At 45.1% G+C, this 15966-nt stretch overlaps 1 protein-coding gene across 1 annotated transcript in view; it reads right to left on the bottom strand.

Moving 5' to 3' along the window:
• Positions 1 to 3379: 3379 nt before the first annotated feature.
• The window catches only part of ITGB7 (integrin subunit beta 7), a 66768-nt gene continuing 54181 nt past the window's right edge, over positions 3380 to 15966 (bottom strand). Inside the window, exons 11-13 of the mRNA XM_075334538.1 lie at positions 11814 to 12031; positions 6695 to 6855; positions 3380 to 4408 (exon numbers count right to left, since the gene is read on the bottom strand). Coding sequence (XP_075190653.1) covers positions 4343 to 4408; positions 6695 to 6855; positions 11814 to 12031 — 445 coding nt within the window. The 3' untranslated portion in view covers positions 3380 to 4342. The remainder of the gene's footprint in view (positions 4409 to 6694; positions 6856 to 11813; positions 12032 to 15966) is intronic.

Raw genomic sequence — 15966 nt, 5'->3', positions numbered from 1 at the left:
AGAACCTCTATACTGAGAGGAGAAACGCGTTGGGTTGTCTGCTATAAGTGACATTTTTGTTTTCTATGAAATTAGTTGGGTTATTTATGTGTGTTTCTGAGGGATTTACCTTTGTCCCATATGAATGTCTGTGAGATATATATCCCATGACCTATTGTGGTATGACCAGATGTGACTTAATGATCTGTCTTAACGCCGCTTTACACACTGCGATATCGTTACCGATATCGCTAGCATGCGTTCCCGCTCCCATCGGTTGTGCATCACGGGTAAATCGCTGCCCGTGGCGCACAACATCGCTCGGACTCATCACACTACTTACCTGCCTAGCGACGTCGCTGTGACCGGCAAAACGCCTCCTTTCTAAGGGGGCGGTTCGTTCGGCGTCACAGCGATGTCACTAAGCGGCCGCCCAACAGAAGCGGAGGGGCCGGAGATGAGCGGGATGAACATCCCACCCACCTCCTTCCTTCCTCATTGCCGGCGGCCGCAGGTACGGTGAGGTTCCTCGTTCCTGTGGTGTCACACATAGCGATGTGTGCTGCCGCAGGAATGACGAACATCCTGCGTCCTGAAAAAGCAACAATATTTGGGAACTGGACAGCGTATCAATGATAAGGTGAGTATTATCGCTAGTTAGCGGTCGCCCTTACGTATCACACGCAACGACGTCGCTAACTAGAGCGGATGTGCGTCACGAATTCCGTGACCCCAACGCCATCGCGCTAGCGATGTCGTTGCGTGTAAAGCGGCCTTTAGTCTTCTCTGGAGCCCTTATTTATGACCTATATGGTACTATAATATACAGCTCTGGCAAAATCTTAAGAGACCACTTCCAAATTTTCAGTTTTTCTGATTTTTCTCTTTATAGGTACATTTTTTAGTGAAATGTAAATTGTTTTTCCAGGATAACCTTGTATGCGGCTTGATTGTCTTTTGCAAAGATGTTTGTTGAATTTTCTTTACCTAATTTTCATCTAATGGTTAGACTGAAACCTGGAGAGCTGTACAAGCCACAGTGTCTCGCACCCACTGTGAAATTTGGTGGAGGATTGGTGATGATCTGGTGATGCTTCAGCAAGGCTGGAATTGGGCAGATTTAAGTTTGCAAAAGAAGTATGAATCAGACCGCATACAAGGTTATCCTGGAAAAACAGTTACTTCCCTCTGCTCAGGCAATGTTCCCCAACTCTGAGGACTGTTTTTTTCCAGCAGGACAATGCACCATGCCACACAGCTAGGTCAATCAATGTGTGGATGAAGGACCACCACATCAAAACCCTGTCATGGCCAGCCCAATCTCCAGACCTGAACCCCATTGAAAACCTCTGGAATGTAATCAAGAGGAAGATGGACAGTCACAAGCCATCAAACATAGAAGAACTGCTCACATTTTTGCACCAGGAGTAGCATAAGGTCACCCAAAAGCAGTGTGAAAGACTGGTGGAAAGTATGCCAAGACACATGAAAGCTGTAGTTAAAAATCATGGTTATTCCACAAAATATCGATTTCTGCACTCTTCCTGAGGTAACATTAGTATTGTTGTTTCTAAATTATTAACTTGTTTTCTTTGCATTATTTGAGGTGTGAAAGCATTGTGCATTGTTCTGTTATTTTGACCATGTCTCATTTTCAGAAAATACAAAATGTATTGCTTGGAAATTCGGAGACGTTGTCAGTAGTTTATAGAATAAAAGAACAATTTACATTTTACTCAAAAATATACCTATAAAGAAAAAAATCAGAAAAACTGAAAATTTGGGAGTGATCTCTTAATGTCCACATTTAGTGTTTTTTCACTGGATTTATTTGTGATGTCTTTTAGATGTTCAATGTATTTCAATAAAGATTGTAATTTCTAGAGTGTTTTTATGGTGCCTTTATATTGATTCAAATTGTCTCTCCAGTAAAGGAGACAAACTCTAGCACAGCGCCACCTATTGGAAGTAGCGATCCTAAAAGTCACAAGTGGATTTTCGACAATCCTTTGCAATATGACTCAGGATATATAAGCCAGATCAGAATCCCAATTTGCAGACACGGTGTTTCGGGGTGCTTGCCCCTCGTCAGTGCAAAGTATGGGGGTGTCTGATCTGGCTCATGAGAAAGCTATGTGGGGACCACGGGGGAACACTATTCTCCTTAAGGAGACTTTGCAAGCCAGTCTGGCTGCCAGGTAAGGGGACTTATAGCTGCAATGCCCCTAAAATTCCACGGGGGAACACTATTCTCCTTAAGGAGACTTTGCAAGCCAGTCTGGCTGCCAGGTAAGGGGACTTATAGCTGCAATGCCCCTCTGGGAAATATTCAAATTGTCTCTCCAGTAAAGGAGACAAACTCTAGCACAGCGCCACCTATTGGAAGTAGCGATCCTAAAAGTCACAAGTGGATTTTCGACAATCCTTTGCAATATGACTCAGGATATATAAGCCAGATCAGAATCCCAATTTGCAGACACGGTGTTTCGGGGTGCTTGCCCCTCGTCAGTACCTGGCAGCCAGACTGGCTTGCAAAGTCTCCTTAAGGAGAATAGTGTTCCCCCGTGGTCCCCACATAGCTTTCTCATGAGCCAGATCAGACACCCCCATACTTTGCACTGACGAGGGGCAAGCACCCCGAAACACCGTGTCTGCAAATTGGGATTCTGATCTGGCTTATATATCCTGAGTCATATTGCAAAGGATTGTCGAAAATCCACTTGTGACTTTTAGGATCGCTACTTCCAATAGGTGGCGCTGTGCTAGAGTTTGTCTCCTTTACTGGAGAGACAATTTGAATATTTCCCAGAGGGGCATTGCAGCTATAAGTCCCCTTACCTGGCAGCCAGACTGGCTTGCAAAGTCTCCTTAAGGAGAATAGTGTTCCCCCGTGGAATTTTAGGGGCATTGCAGCTATAAGTCCCCTTACCTGGCAGCCAGACTGGCTTGCAAAGTCTCCTTAAGGAGAATAGTGTTCCCCCGTGGTCCCCACATAGCTTTCTCATGAGCCAGATCAGACACCCCCATACTTTGCACTGACGAGGGGCAAGCACCCCGAAACACCGTGTCTGCAAATTGGGATTCTGATCTGGCTTATATATCCTGAGTCATATTGCAAAGGATTGTCGAAAATCCACTTGTGACTTTTAGGATCGCTACTTCCAATAGGTGGCGCTGTGCTAGAGTTTGTCTCCTTTACTGGAGAGACAATTTGAATATTTCCCAGAGGGGCATTGCAGCTATAAGTCCCCTTACCTGGCAGCCAGACTGGCTTGCAAAGTCTCCTTAAGGAGAATAGTGTTCCCCCGTGGAATTTTAGGGGCATTGCAGCTATAAGTCCCCTTACCTGGCAGCCAGACTGGCTTGCAAAGTCTCCTTAAGGAGAATAGTGTTCCCCCTTTATATTGATTGACACACTAGACTTATTTGTTTTTTCGGTTATTTCCTCGGGAAACTAATGCCCCTCTTACAAGTCAAGGTCCTAATTAGCATACTAAAAGTGAGGTTTATAAGTCTGTTTAAAAAAAAAAAAAATCATATTAGTGAATACCATTATACAGGATTGGCTAGGAAGGGAATTTGGGCATACAGGTATAGAAGACCTGACAGGTTCCCTTGAAGCTACACAGTCTTTCTCATTGCTTTATTTGGACACCCGGTAGTAATGGACACTCTTTCACCCTTGAATTCCCCTGTGGTGGAGATAACTGCTGCTCAACGGGATTACAGCAGCTGGACCCCTCTTTATTGTTTCATAAGTCACTTTTAGCAAAAAGGTGCAACCCCTAAACACCGTTTTGAAAGCAATTGGTTTATCTGTTCCAGTAAAAATGATTGTATTTGTCATTCATATTGCCTCTTCGGGGAGGAAAGAGACTAACTCTAGTGCCACCTATTGGAAGTAGCAATCCTAAAAGTGAAAAGTGGCCCTTTAACAAGCTTTTTCATTTGACCTAGGATTTATGCCAGATCAGAACCTCAATTTGCAGACACTGTGTTTCGGGATCATTGTCCCTCGTCAGTGCAAAGTATGAGATCTGATATAGTTGAATGAGAAGCTCTACTGGCGTCTAAGGGGAAAACATTTCTCCTTGTGGAGACTGACAAACCAATCTGGCTGCCAGTGAGGAGACTTATAGCTGCAATGCTCTTCTGGGATATATTCAAATTGTCTCTTCAGGGAGGAAGGAGACAAACTCTAGTATTTTTCTTTAGAATTGTAAGTCTTGTATTTGGGCACAGTCGAGGGGATTACTAGTGTTTCCTTCTTCTCTGAAACCCCAGTTGCTTTCTTTACTCCATAACAGCCTTATATGCATCTCCTAATAGAGTTTGGTCCATTCCAGGTATCAGCAGATGCTTCTTATTCTTGGATGAAATTTGGGTTAACCACAGTCGTTGTAGCACTTTTATAAAGTGGGTTTTGGGCCTGTTGGAAAAAAAAACAATTTATTCTTTACACTGACACAAGTTTAGTGACTGACTACATAAAACCACATAGACACATATTGTTAAAATCCAGGGTGACCTTCTCATGGGTATTTTATTGTAAAGGTATCATCTATATACTTTTTTTTAACAATATCAAATTGTGAAACATCATTGTTTTTTTTTTCTAATTGTATATTTTTATTTTTCAACGTTTTGTCCATAATAGCCATCTTGCCTCAGCTTGTTACCAGCATTTGGAAATTTACTATACAGCAGCCACATGGATATAAGAAGCAATACATATGATATTTCCATTGGCTTCTATGGGAGAGTTTTCCTGGCTCATATAGCAGTTAATGTGAAGGAGATGAGCTGTGACATCTTTTTCTGTCTGCTGAGACAATTATGGGATGGCTATTCTGAGACTGGTCGGAATAAAAACTCCCAAAATTTTAGGATTTATCTTAATACACTGTAGCTAGTGATCCGTAAAATTAAAAAAATAAACAAATTTTTCATATCTCAATATAAACAATAGGTCAAGAAGAAGAGGGGATTTCATGTCTATCTTTTAGGCTATGTGCGCATGTTGCGTTTTAGCTTGCGTTTTGGTTGCATTTTAAACTGCACCGTGTCGATGACAAAATGCATACGTTTTGCTTCACCAGCAAAGTCTGAGAAGTCAAAATTTCCATCCGCATGTTGCTTTTTTTTTTAGGCAGCATTTTGTTTGGCAAATATGTCAAAATCGTTGCGTAAAAAGAAGCAGCAAGTCACTTCATTGTGTTTTGTGAACATTTTCCACCCATTGAATTGAATGAGGTGTGTCAAAACGCAACCAAAATGTTTAGCTGTGCTACGCAGGTTTCTTGGTAGGTCTCTCTCTCTCTTTGTTGGTCCCGGTCTCTCTCTCTTTGTTGGTCCCGGTCTCTCTCTCTTTGTTGGTCCCGGTCTCTCTCTCTTTGTTGGTCCCGGTCTCTCTCTCTTTGTTGGTCCCGGTCTCTCTCTCTTTGTTGGTCCCGGTCTCTCTCTCTTTGTTGGTCCCGGTCTCTCTCTCTTTGTTGGTCCCGGTCTCTCTCTCTTTGTTGGTCCCGGTCTCTCTCTCTTTGTTGGTCCCGGTCTCTCTCTCTTTGTTGGTCCCGGTCTCTCTCTCTCTCTCTCTCTCTCTGTTGGTCCCGGTCTCTCTCTCTCTCTCTCTCTGTTGGTCCCGGTCTCTCTCTCTCTTTGTTGGTCCCGGTCTCTCTCTCTCTTTGTTGGTCCCGGTCTCTCTCTCTCTTTGTTGGTCCCGGTCTCTCTCTCTCTTTGTTGGTCCCGGTCTCTCTCTCTCTTTGTTGGTCCCGGTCTCTCTCTCTCTTTGTTGGTCCCGGTCTCTCTCTCTCTTTGTTGGTCCCGGTCTCTCTCTCTCTTTGTTGGTCCCGGTCTCTCTCTCTCTTTGTTGGTCCCGGTCTCTCTCTCTCTTTGTTGGTCCCGGTCTCTCTCTCTCTTTGTTGGTCCCGGTCTCTCTCTCTCTGGCGGTCTCGGTTGCTCTCTCTCTGGCGGTCTCGGTCGGCATAGTATTGACCCATAGCAGGCTATAGACAACATATTATAGAAATAGAAGTGCTTGAAAAATCCTTCAAATCCAAAAAACGTGGCGCTGATTCCAAAATATATCAGAAGAAATTTTATTCGGCTGCTATAAAATGTGACATAAAATATTACTTCTTATTATATTATAATTTGTCATATTTTATAGTAGCCGAATAAAATTTCTTCTGATATAATATATTTGGGGATCAGCGCCACGTTTTTTGGATTTGAAGGATTTTTCAAGCACTTCAATTTACCGGTTTCCTGTGGAGGGGATTCACATCCTAGTGAGCAGCAGATCAGCACAGAGATTGTGGAGATTGATCCTAAAGGGATCTATGGGTTTGATCTAACTTGAAACAAGGTGAGTGTAATTTATGCACATTTATTAATCATTATTTATGCATTTGAACTACTACATTTAAAGTGGCGCCGCGTGTGTCCCTTTTTATTTTAAACCCCTCAAGGTTTACCCTCATATTATAGAAATAGATAGCACTGAACCATAGTATAGCCATGTGCATGAAGCCTTTTTAAAGTAAAGCAATTTATAGCTAAAGATGCAGTCATTATTTCATGAGATAATTTGCATAATATCTGGATAATGTATTAGAAGTTGTGGGGACTTGCATTGTTTGCTGGAGTGATTGTGAACAGTAGGTAGAGAATTCTATTAAGCAGAAGGAAACAAAGTTGAGGAGAACATTATACTGACATCATTCCATTGCTCTTCGCTTCGAGCTGTCATGAAGCGGCCATACTCCTTCCGATCATACACTTCCACAGTGACTCGATACAAGAGAATGAGGAGTAACCCAAAGAACGCTATTCCCAGAACCAAGCCCAAAATGAGTTGCTGTGTATGATCTTGAATCTCTGTAAAAAGAAACAAATCTGTTGTATCCAGCATCCAAATATAAATAAAATCTAATATATTGGAGATTTTACTTTGTTTATTCATTTATTACTGTCACCTGGAGTCAATAAACCTGTAGCCAAGTCCAAGTATTTATGAGTGTATTAGAATATATTCTAATAATGCCTTGAAAAAGTATTCCTACGCTGTGAACTTTTCCATATTTTTTCATATTACACCGCCGAACTTAAAAATATTTTATTGGGATTTCATGTGACAAACCAACACAAAGCAAGTATTTGTGAAATGTAAAGGAAATGATACATGGTTCTCTAAATATTTTTAATTTTTTTTGGGTGGTAAAAATGCATTTGTTAGTGTGTGATTGAAGCCAAACATGAAAAACCAATATAAATCTGGAACTGCACTGACCTGAAGAATAAAGTAATCTAATCACTTACCGTATATTGCAAAAAAGAATGTCATAAAAAAATAAATAAAATCTTGATCTGCTGTTGATTCTGTTTATTTTGCCTCCCACAGTAAGGCTTGGCTTACATTTATCCTGTGCTCTGCGATGAGCACTTACACTGGCATTTTCCTGTAAATCTCTGAAACTAGTGAATCAGACAGAACCCCCTATAATGAGGCAGAGGGAGACACTGTGAACACTGTCTGGCCTATGAGCCAGCGGTGTTCCTCTTTTTAGGAGTCTACAAAAGCGCAGTCAATCACGGATTTGTGCACCTCTGTAAAGCCAAATGGAGTCTGAAGTAACTTCACCTGGCACATTAATGAATGGATCTGTCAAGATTTCATCTGAATAACGTTTCAGATATTTAGATGGAAACCCCTGATGTAAGTTCTCAGCGTAGAGCACTGGAAACGAGAACTGATTCAAAATGTTCTCTACCCAAAGATACCACTAAGAAAAGCTTCAACTCAACTCTCAAAAAAACAAGTCCCCACTCGGGTCCATCACTCATTAACAGAAATATATGGGGTGTCCATGTTACTGGTCACAAAGGCTTTGGAAAAGCGATATGGATCCCACCAAAATAAATTAGCATTCCTAAATTCAAATGCCTCCCTCCATTCTGAACTCCACAATGTGCCTAAATCTTAGCATCCACATATTTGACATTAATGTAGTGAGGAGAGCCCACTTTTGTATGGGCATGTGGCTCCAGAAACACAAGCTGGGCACAATGTACTGGGGACTACAAAGGCATATGCAACTTTTGCTCTGCAATTTACACTGCATGTTTGTTTCTGGAAAAGGTCCATAGCATAAATAAAGGTCACTACAGATTTCCCAGAGGTATGTAAATTCCCAGAGGTATGTAAATAAAATAAGGGGTCACTTGAGTGGAGTTTCTACTGCTCTCCAAATTGAATTCACATACTATTATAGAAAAGCTGCTTTCCTTCCCTCCTGAGCCCTGCCGTGTGGCCAAACAGTAACTGTTTGGCAGAAATTGTATGACAAATTATGGGGCCTTTTTTCAGCCATTTCCCCTTGAGAAAATAAAAAATTGGGCTAAAGCAGTATATTAGTGACAAAAATGCAATTATTAGTTCTTCAACATAGGTTTAAAATTCTGCGACACACCTGTGGTGTCAATATCCTCACTAGATAGATTTTTTTCAGTGAGGGGTGCAGTTTGTAAAGTTGGGTCACTTGTGGGGGATTTCTGCTCTTCTGACACCTCAGAGGCTTTACCAAAGTAACATTATATGGAGCTCCTTCCTTCCTGAGCTTTGCTCTGCATCTGAAAAGTAGTTTCCAACCATATATAGGAGGAAATGAACCACATAATTTGTTATGCAATTTCTCATAAAACAACATTTTTGTGAAAAAAATTAATTTACGCAGCCCAATGTTACACAATTCTGAGAATCATCTGTAGGTTTAAAATGCTCAATATACCCTTTGACAAATTCCTCAAAAGGTGTACTTTCCAAAATGGGGTCACATGTGGGTGTTTTCTGCTGTTTTAGCACACAGCGGCTCTTCAAATTCAACATGGCGCCTGCAGTAGTCTATTACTGCCAAATCTCCATTCGACGATCGCTCTTTCCCTTCTGAACCCTGCTGTGTGTCCAAATAGTAGTTTTCCATTGTATTCTCCAATTTTCTCCTGTTACTATTGTGAAAATGATCAATTTGGGGCTAAAGAAACATATTTGTGGGAAAATTTAGATTTTTTTTTTTATTTTCACAGCTCAACACTATAAAATTCTGTCAACCACCTGTGGTTTCAAGGTGCTCACCACAAATTTAAATAAATTCCTTGAGGAATGTAGTTTCTAAAATGGGGTCACTTGTGGGAAGGGTTTTCATTACTTAGGCCTCTTTCACATGTCCGTGAAAATCACGCATGTTTTTCACGGACGTGTCAAAGATGCGTATTGCCCTCCGTGAGCCGTGTTTATGGCACGTGTGTTCTCCGTGTGTTATCCGTGAGCACATGGGCACACGTATGCTCCACATGTACACGCGGTCCATGGCAGAATACGCACGTGAGCGCAGACCCATTGATTTTAATGGGTCTACGTGTGCCCGTGTTTCCGGTACGTGAGGAAACGGACCAAACACGTACCGGAAACACGGACATGTGAAGGAGGCCTTAGGTACATCAGCAGCTCTGCAAACATAATGAGGCATCTGCTATCTATTTTAGCCAATTTAGCGCTCCAAAATTCAAATAGAGCTCCTTTCCTTCCAAGTTGTACTGTGCTCCCAAACAGTAGTTTTCCACCACATATGGGGTATCTGCTTACTCAGGGGAAATTGCATAACACATTGTATGGTGCATTTTCTCCTGTTACCCTTGTGAAAATAAAAAAAATTGGGGCTAAAGCAACATTTTTGTATGAAAAATTAAGACACAGGTGAATTTATTCTCTATACTGGAGATCAAAATTAGAGAACAACACACAATTTCTTAAATGTTAAGAGCATTGTGTAGTCCTAACATAAGTAAATCAGTATTTTAAGCTGATTTTATACATTTAATTTATTGTAAAGCACATAATAAAAATGTAAATGAGATAAATGAAAAAGTACACTGATCAAAATTAGAGAGCACTTTCACATACCTGCAAGTTATTGGTGTTAATCTGGCACCTGGTGCTAATTTCCTTACTTATCTGACCAACCCTATTTAACTGGTAGCCTAACTTTCCAGTCTGCACTGACTGCAAAAATGGTGTGCCATGCCAAAGTGACTAAAACCCTCCGGCAGCAGGTTGTTCAGATGAAGGCCAAAGGGGTGACCCTATCAGCCATAGCAAGAGAAGTTGGTCATTCCAAGTCTGTGATTTTGAGAATATTGCATCTTTGCAATATCACAAACTCTTTCAAGTCCCCCAAAAAGGCTGGTCGCCCTTGAAAGACAAATGCAAGAGAGGACAAGATAATGTGGAGAATCTCCATGAGTAATTGTTTCAACACTGCAACAGGAATTGCTCACCAGTTCAGCACTGAACAGGGTCAGGATCTGTCTCGTCATACAATGTTCCAACGTTTAAGAGCATTTGGACTGAAAGCCCACTCTGCAGTGACCAAACCTCTCATTAGCAGAAAGAATCAAAAGGCTAGACTCACCTTTGGTGAGAAACATGTTGTGTAGACAGAGGAGACGTTTTTCACAGTTCATTTTAGTGATGAAAGCAAGTTAAATTATATTTGGCTCTGATGGGAAACATGTTCATCGACAAACTGGGCAAAGACTGATCACAAAGTGTGTTAAGAAGTCAGTGAAAGGTGGTGAAGGAAGTGTCATGGTGTGAGGAATGTTTTCTGCAGCAGGAGTTGGACCTCTCATACACTGTCCAAGCACGGACCACGGTATACATGGACTTCCTGCAGGTTTCCCGACCTATGAGGCTGTCTCAGGACAAGAAACCCACAGCCAGGCCGGCATTGTGTCTCATACTTGGGCCATGTTGCACAGACTTCTACATGAGATTTAAACAGGCTTCAAAATGAAGGACATATTTCATAATTTTATCGCCCTAAGAGATTTTCTGTCGGATGGGAAGTGACAATTGCTGAGGGCACATTCATGGCTCAGAAAGTAGATGTCACACTTTGGCGCTGATTCCTCAAAGTGTTTACCAGCTAAAACACTTTCAAAAGGCTCAAAATCATAACATTGTGTTACTTAGAATTTGATGACTTCTGTGGTTTCCATGCTAATTTGTGACAGAGAGGAGCCGGGATGGGGATACACCCGCATATCAAACTCGTCAGTAGTGTCACCGTTTCTTACGCCAGAAATGTTACATTTCTGGTGTGGTGCACGCCACTGACAAGATACACCAAATTAAGTTGCATGTGCCTGTTAAAATTTTTTGGTTGTTTTATTCCTGCACACCCATCATTAAGACTGGCAAAGAAATATCCAGGTCTTAGGTTTTAGTTTTTTTTATTGAGCTAAAAACTTAAACAAGTAGTGGCTAACAATATGTTACAGTTCAGAGCAGTCATAGATCACTCCTGCCAGTAATTCTCCTTCATTTGTCATCACTTTGACAGAGCAACTTCTTTTCTTCCGCTCTGCTCTGTTAACGGGGTGTCATTTCCAACGTCATGCTTATTGGCAGCTGGCTGCCTGCTGCCTACCTGCGGGGAGCTGGCTGTCAATCAGGACCCCGTGAACAGAGCAGAGTGCAAGAGAAGTTGCTCTGTCGACATGATGTCCAGTAAAGCAGGAGAATCGCTGAACGAGATCTCCACAGGGCAGGCCAGGCATATAGTTAGCAACTACCTGCTGGTAAGGTCTTAGGGGGGTTTTTTACTTAGCCCACTAAGTCCCAAATCTCCCTTTTACTGAATCGGTGGCTTTGAGTCCTTTGCTTTATTTATTAGCCTGTATGTGCTTCTGTCATACTGCACACAGTGGATAAGACTATGGACTTAGCTGAAGTTCCATGTAGACATTTTTAACAATTAAGCTTTCCCCATCATCACCTTGCTTTTCCTTCACAACAATATGAACTAAATCTCCGTCTTCCGTGACGTGGAATGTAATTACTGAACCGCCTTCCCCTTTCTCTTGGCACAAACCGTCCTTATCCTTCAAATTCCACTCTGAAGCCTTGACCATGGTGAGATTGACGTGAGTACAGAGTAGGGTGCAGTTCTCCTTCAGTGGACCGCTTGTGTATGCCTTACACTCCACACATGTGCTTTAGGAAAGAGGGGAAAATGAGATGTTACTCTAAGCTATCGTTACTTCAAAAACAACATTCCCGTAAAGGTGTCTTTAATTATTAGCATACGCATAAGCAAGAATCAGGACCTAGGGAGTGGGGCTTTTCTAATCTGCATCATATTCTGATTCCTCACCCCCTTCACTGATGTGTTCTCATATCTATCTAAAAATGCTGAAATACTTTTGTTGATGTCCTGGTCCTGAAGAAGAGGTTTCGACCTCGAAACGCGTAGACCGATGAAATAAAAAAAGATATTATTCATCAACACCTCTATAATTTCATTTGGCTGATGCGCGGCGTTAACCCCTTCTCTACTCCATTTTGAATGCTCATCCACGTGGGGCTGCGGCAGACGCCATTATCTTATGCTTATCAGTGGTTGTGACTCTCACAACCAAAATAGGTGAGTGTATATCTCCTGTATATACTGCACTTATCATCTGGTGTTACACTATCAGCGCTTCTTTTAGATTTACACTAAAAATGTTGAACTAGCACTCAAATAGGGTTTTCTACAGAACTAGAAAAACAGATGAATGGTGTTATTTAGAAACAGCGCCACACCTGACTACAGGTTGTATCTGGTATTGTTGCTCATTCCTGCTCCATTGAATAGATCTATGTGGCTATATCAGACATGGTGCTCTCTTTGTAAGAAAAGAGACAAGTTTTCCTAATCCTACACAACCCTTTTAAGCAATGACCGCTATAGATAATGGATGGCCTCAACAAGATCTCTGTTTGCAGTCACTTAATGAGAACTGTAAAGAGGTTGTTCATTCCTTTTCATTACTGGCCACATTGATATGTTAAGAAACAAGGCTTCTCTCAAATACCTTGTGTTGGCAATAGTGCATGTGACCGGCGCTATTGTGGACCGCTCATCCCCATAGTGTGACCCCCGGGCTCCATGACCTCTGATGTCCGGTGATGTCATGTCAACTTCCTGTTGACCTGACATCACCGCAGCTGACGCCAGTCTTCCTTAGTCACTGGGTTGTGGGCAGTGTTTCACCGCACATCACAGCCCAGCATCGCTCCTGCTTGCGCTGCTCTGCAGTAAAGGAGAGAGCAGGGAGATGCTGGGCTGTGCTGAGCAGTGAAACTGCCCACAGCCCAGTCACTTAGGAAGACTACGGACCGCCTCACATGACACGACTGTGGCGCCCTGGACAAACCAGGGGTCACAGAGAACAACACCTACACACCCCACACTCCTGGTCAGGCACACCGAAGTCATACACAAACCCTTGTTGCCTTCCTCCAGGGGCTGATGTTCACACCAGGAGGGTGGGCCAGGCAGTTGGCCCCGCCCACCGAGGAGTTCACAGTCCTGGAGGCGGAAAAAGCAGACAGTTTTAGTTTTGGAGGTGAAAGTGGAAGGGAGGAAAGTAGTAGTGGAGCAACTAACTGACAGCGTCCGGGTGTGTGGCCCGGGCGGTACAGCAAGGTTGGCAGACGGTGGTGACCGTCTGCAGGAGTGGCCTATCGGAGTCTACCGTAAGGACCGTGGACGGGCGGTGGCCCGGCGGTACCGGACCGGTACACAAAGAGAAGTCAGCACCATCTGGCAGGGGCTTACGGACCCCGGCAAGGCTAGGAGTCGCCGTGAATTTGCCAAATCCGTTAGCGAAGGGAACCTCCTGGGTTTCCCAGCAGCCAAGTCCCGACAGAAGGCAACCGTCCAACCGAGAGAGGGAAACACAGTCACAGCCAAGGCTAAAGTTCCCAGGGCCAGAGCCTGCGGGCAAAAGGGGCTCCTCCAGCAACCATCCAAGCTGGGGAGCGGGTTACCGGTGGGAACCCATTAGAACCATTTACAGTACATAGGTGCAGGGAAAGGCAGTCACCATCAACCTGCCGGGAGAAAACAACACCGCAGCCGTCTGTGGGACCCGTCCATCCAGCAGTGTGTTTTACCGGAGAACTGTGTCCTCATCATTGGCTGAGTGAGTACCACCGTGCCGTGCGGCACAGCGCTGCCCCCGCGACCCTGCACCTCACCAGGCCCCGTAACCCGCCTGCCATCCACTCCTACCCCATCACCAGGCAGCGGGACAACCAACCCCCTACCCATGGAGGGGAGAACTAACAACAAAGCTGCTCCCTGTCACCGCTCCCGGGATCCCCGTCCAGAGCAGCAGTGGTGTCACCGTGACCGACCGGAAGTGCTGCCCTGGAAAGTACAAAAACCCGAGTCGGAGGCATTTACAGAGACTCCCCCCGAGCCGGAGCCGACAGGCCGCTCCGTGCAGAAGGCCCAGCGGAGGAAAGCCCCTGTGCCCATCCCCCACACCTCGGCTGAGGTTGCGCCGGGTTGCCGCTGCAAAGCAGCACCCCAGGCCAAGTCACCGCGGGACCTTCCACCCAGATTGCCAGTGGTGGGCAGTGTCCAGAAGGTCTCGCGGGGCCCGACCCGTGCGCCGGAGCTCGCAGCAGCCCCATATTTGGACAGGGAGCTGACACCGCTGGGCCCGGAGATCGTGGAAAGGGAAAGGAAAAAAGCGGAGTTGGTGGCCCGTACGATCCGGGAGAAAGAGAGCCTCCGCCAGGCGACCTTCCGTGTCCGGGGCCCCCTGTATGAAGGGCAGGTGAGGCGGTTCGTTATCCGCCGGGGCTATGGCTTTATATACGAACCGGGCCTGGAGGCCGAAGTCTTCATAGCCCGGTGGGATGTTAATGCCCACCTGCCGGAGGAGCACCCAGGCCGTAACCTGATGCCGGGCGACCTGGTACAGTACACTTGGCACTGTGGCGAGAGGGGGTGGTTTGCGCTGGATGCCAAGCTGAGGGGCAGCCAGGAGGCCCGGGTGTCCACTGCGTCCCCTCCCCTAGCCGACACCGAAGAGTCGGAGTAAGGGCAGCGGAGTCCCGTTGCAGTTGTCCCCCATTGGGACCACCAAAGTACCGTTTGAAAATGAATGATTTACCGAAGAGTCACCTGATTTGCTGATTGATTGGAACCGGTCGTTGCCGGCAACTGGTCCCCGTTGGGACCCCCTTTTCAAATTATGCGTAGAAACTACTATGGACAAGCCCGAGAACTGGCAGGGCAACCACAAACTTGTGGCATGTAAATAATGTTGTTGTGGCTTTCACCGTTACCGCCTCCGGAGAGGCAGATTGGAGGAAGGGCCCGCAGTGGAGCAGGCTGGGGCCCAGCCACCACCGGAACCGGTGGCGATCCTCTGGGGGTTTCAGGGGTTCCCCATGGACGTGGGTCCCCTGAAAAGGACAGAACCTGCTCGGGCAACTTGTGCTGGACTGGGGTCAAGGGGTGCTGCCTGTTTGCTTAGGAGCAGCATCAGGGCCAGGTTGCTTGGGTGGGAGAGAGCGGAAGCCGTAACCGTTAAGCAACGTTTAAATAAGAGTACCTCCCGATGTGGGAAGATGTTATTTTACTTGTAATGTGTTACCGTTTTTCTATCTTTCAGTTGTGAAAATAAAACCGGTGATGGACGGGCAGCCCACGGACGGTCTGCATTTTACTAAGGGGGAATGTGGCGCCCTGGACAAACCAGGGGCCACAGAGAACAACACCTACACACCCCACACTCCCGGTCAGGCACACCGAAGTCAGACACAAACCCTTGTTGCCTTCCTCCAGGGGCTGATGTTCACACCAGGAGGGTGGGCCAGGCGGTTGGCCCCGCCCACCGAGGAGTTCACAGTCCTGGAGGCGGAAAAAGCAGACAGTTTTAGTTTTGGAGGTGAAAGTGGAAGGGAGGAAAGTAGTAGTGGAGCAACTAACTGACAGCGTCCGGGTGTGTGGCCCGGGCGGTACAGCAAGGTTGGCAGACGGTGGTGACCGTCTGCAGGAGTGGCCTATCGGAGTCTACCGTAAGGACCGTGGATGGGTGGTGGCCCGGCGGTACCGGACCGGTACACAAAGAGAAGTCAGCACCATC

Source organism: Anomaloglossus baeobatrachus, chromosome 2 (assembly GCF_048569485.1).
Source record: "Anomaloglossus baeobatrachus isolate aAnoBae1 chromosome 2, aAnoBae1.hap1, whole genome shotgun sequence".
NCBI classification, from domain to species: domain Eukaryota; kingdom Metazoa; phylum Chordata; class Amphibia; order Anura; family Aromobatidae; genus Anomaloglossus; species Anomaloglossus baeobatrachus.
This window is presented reverse-complemented; position numbering and strand designations above follow the sequence as displayed.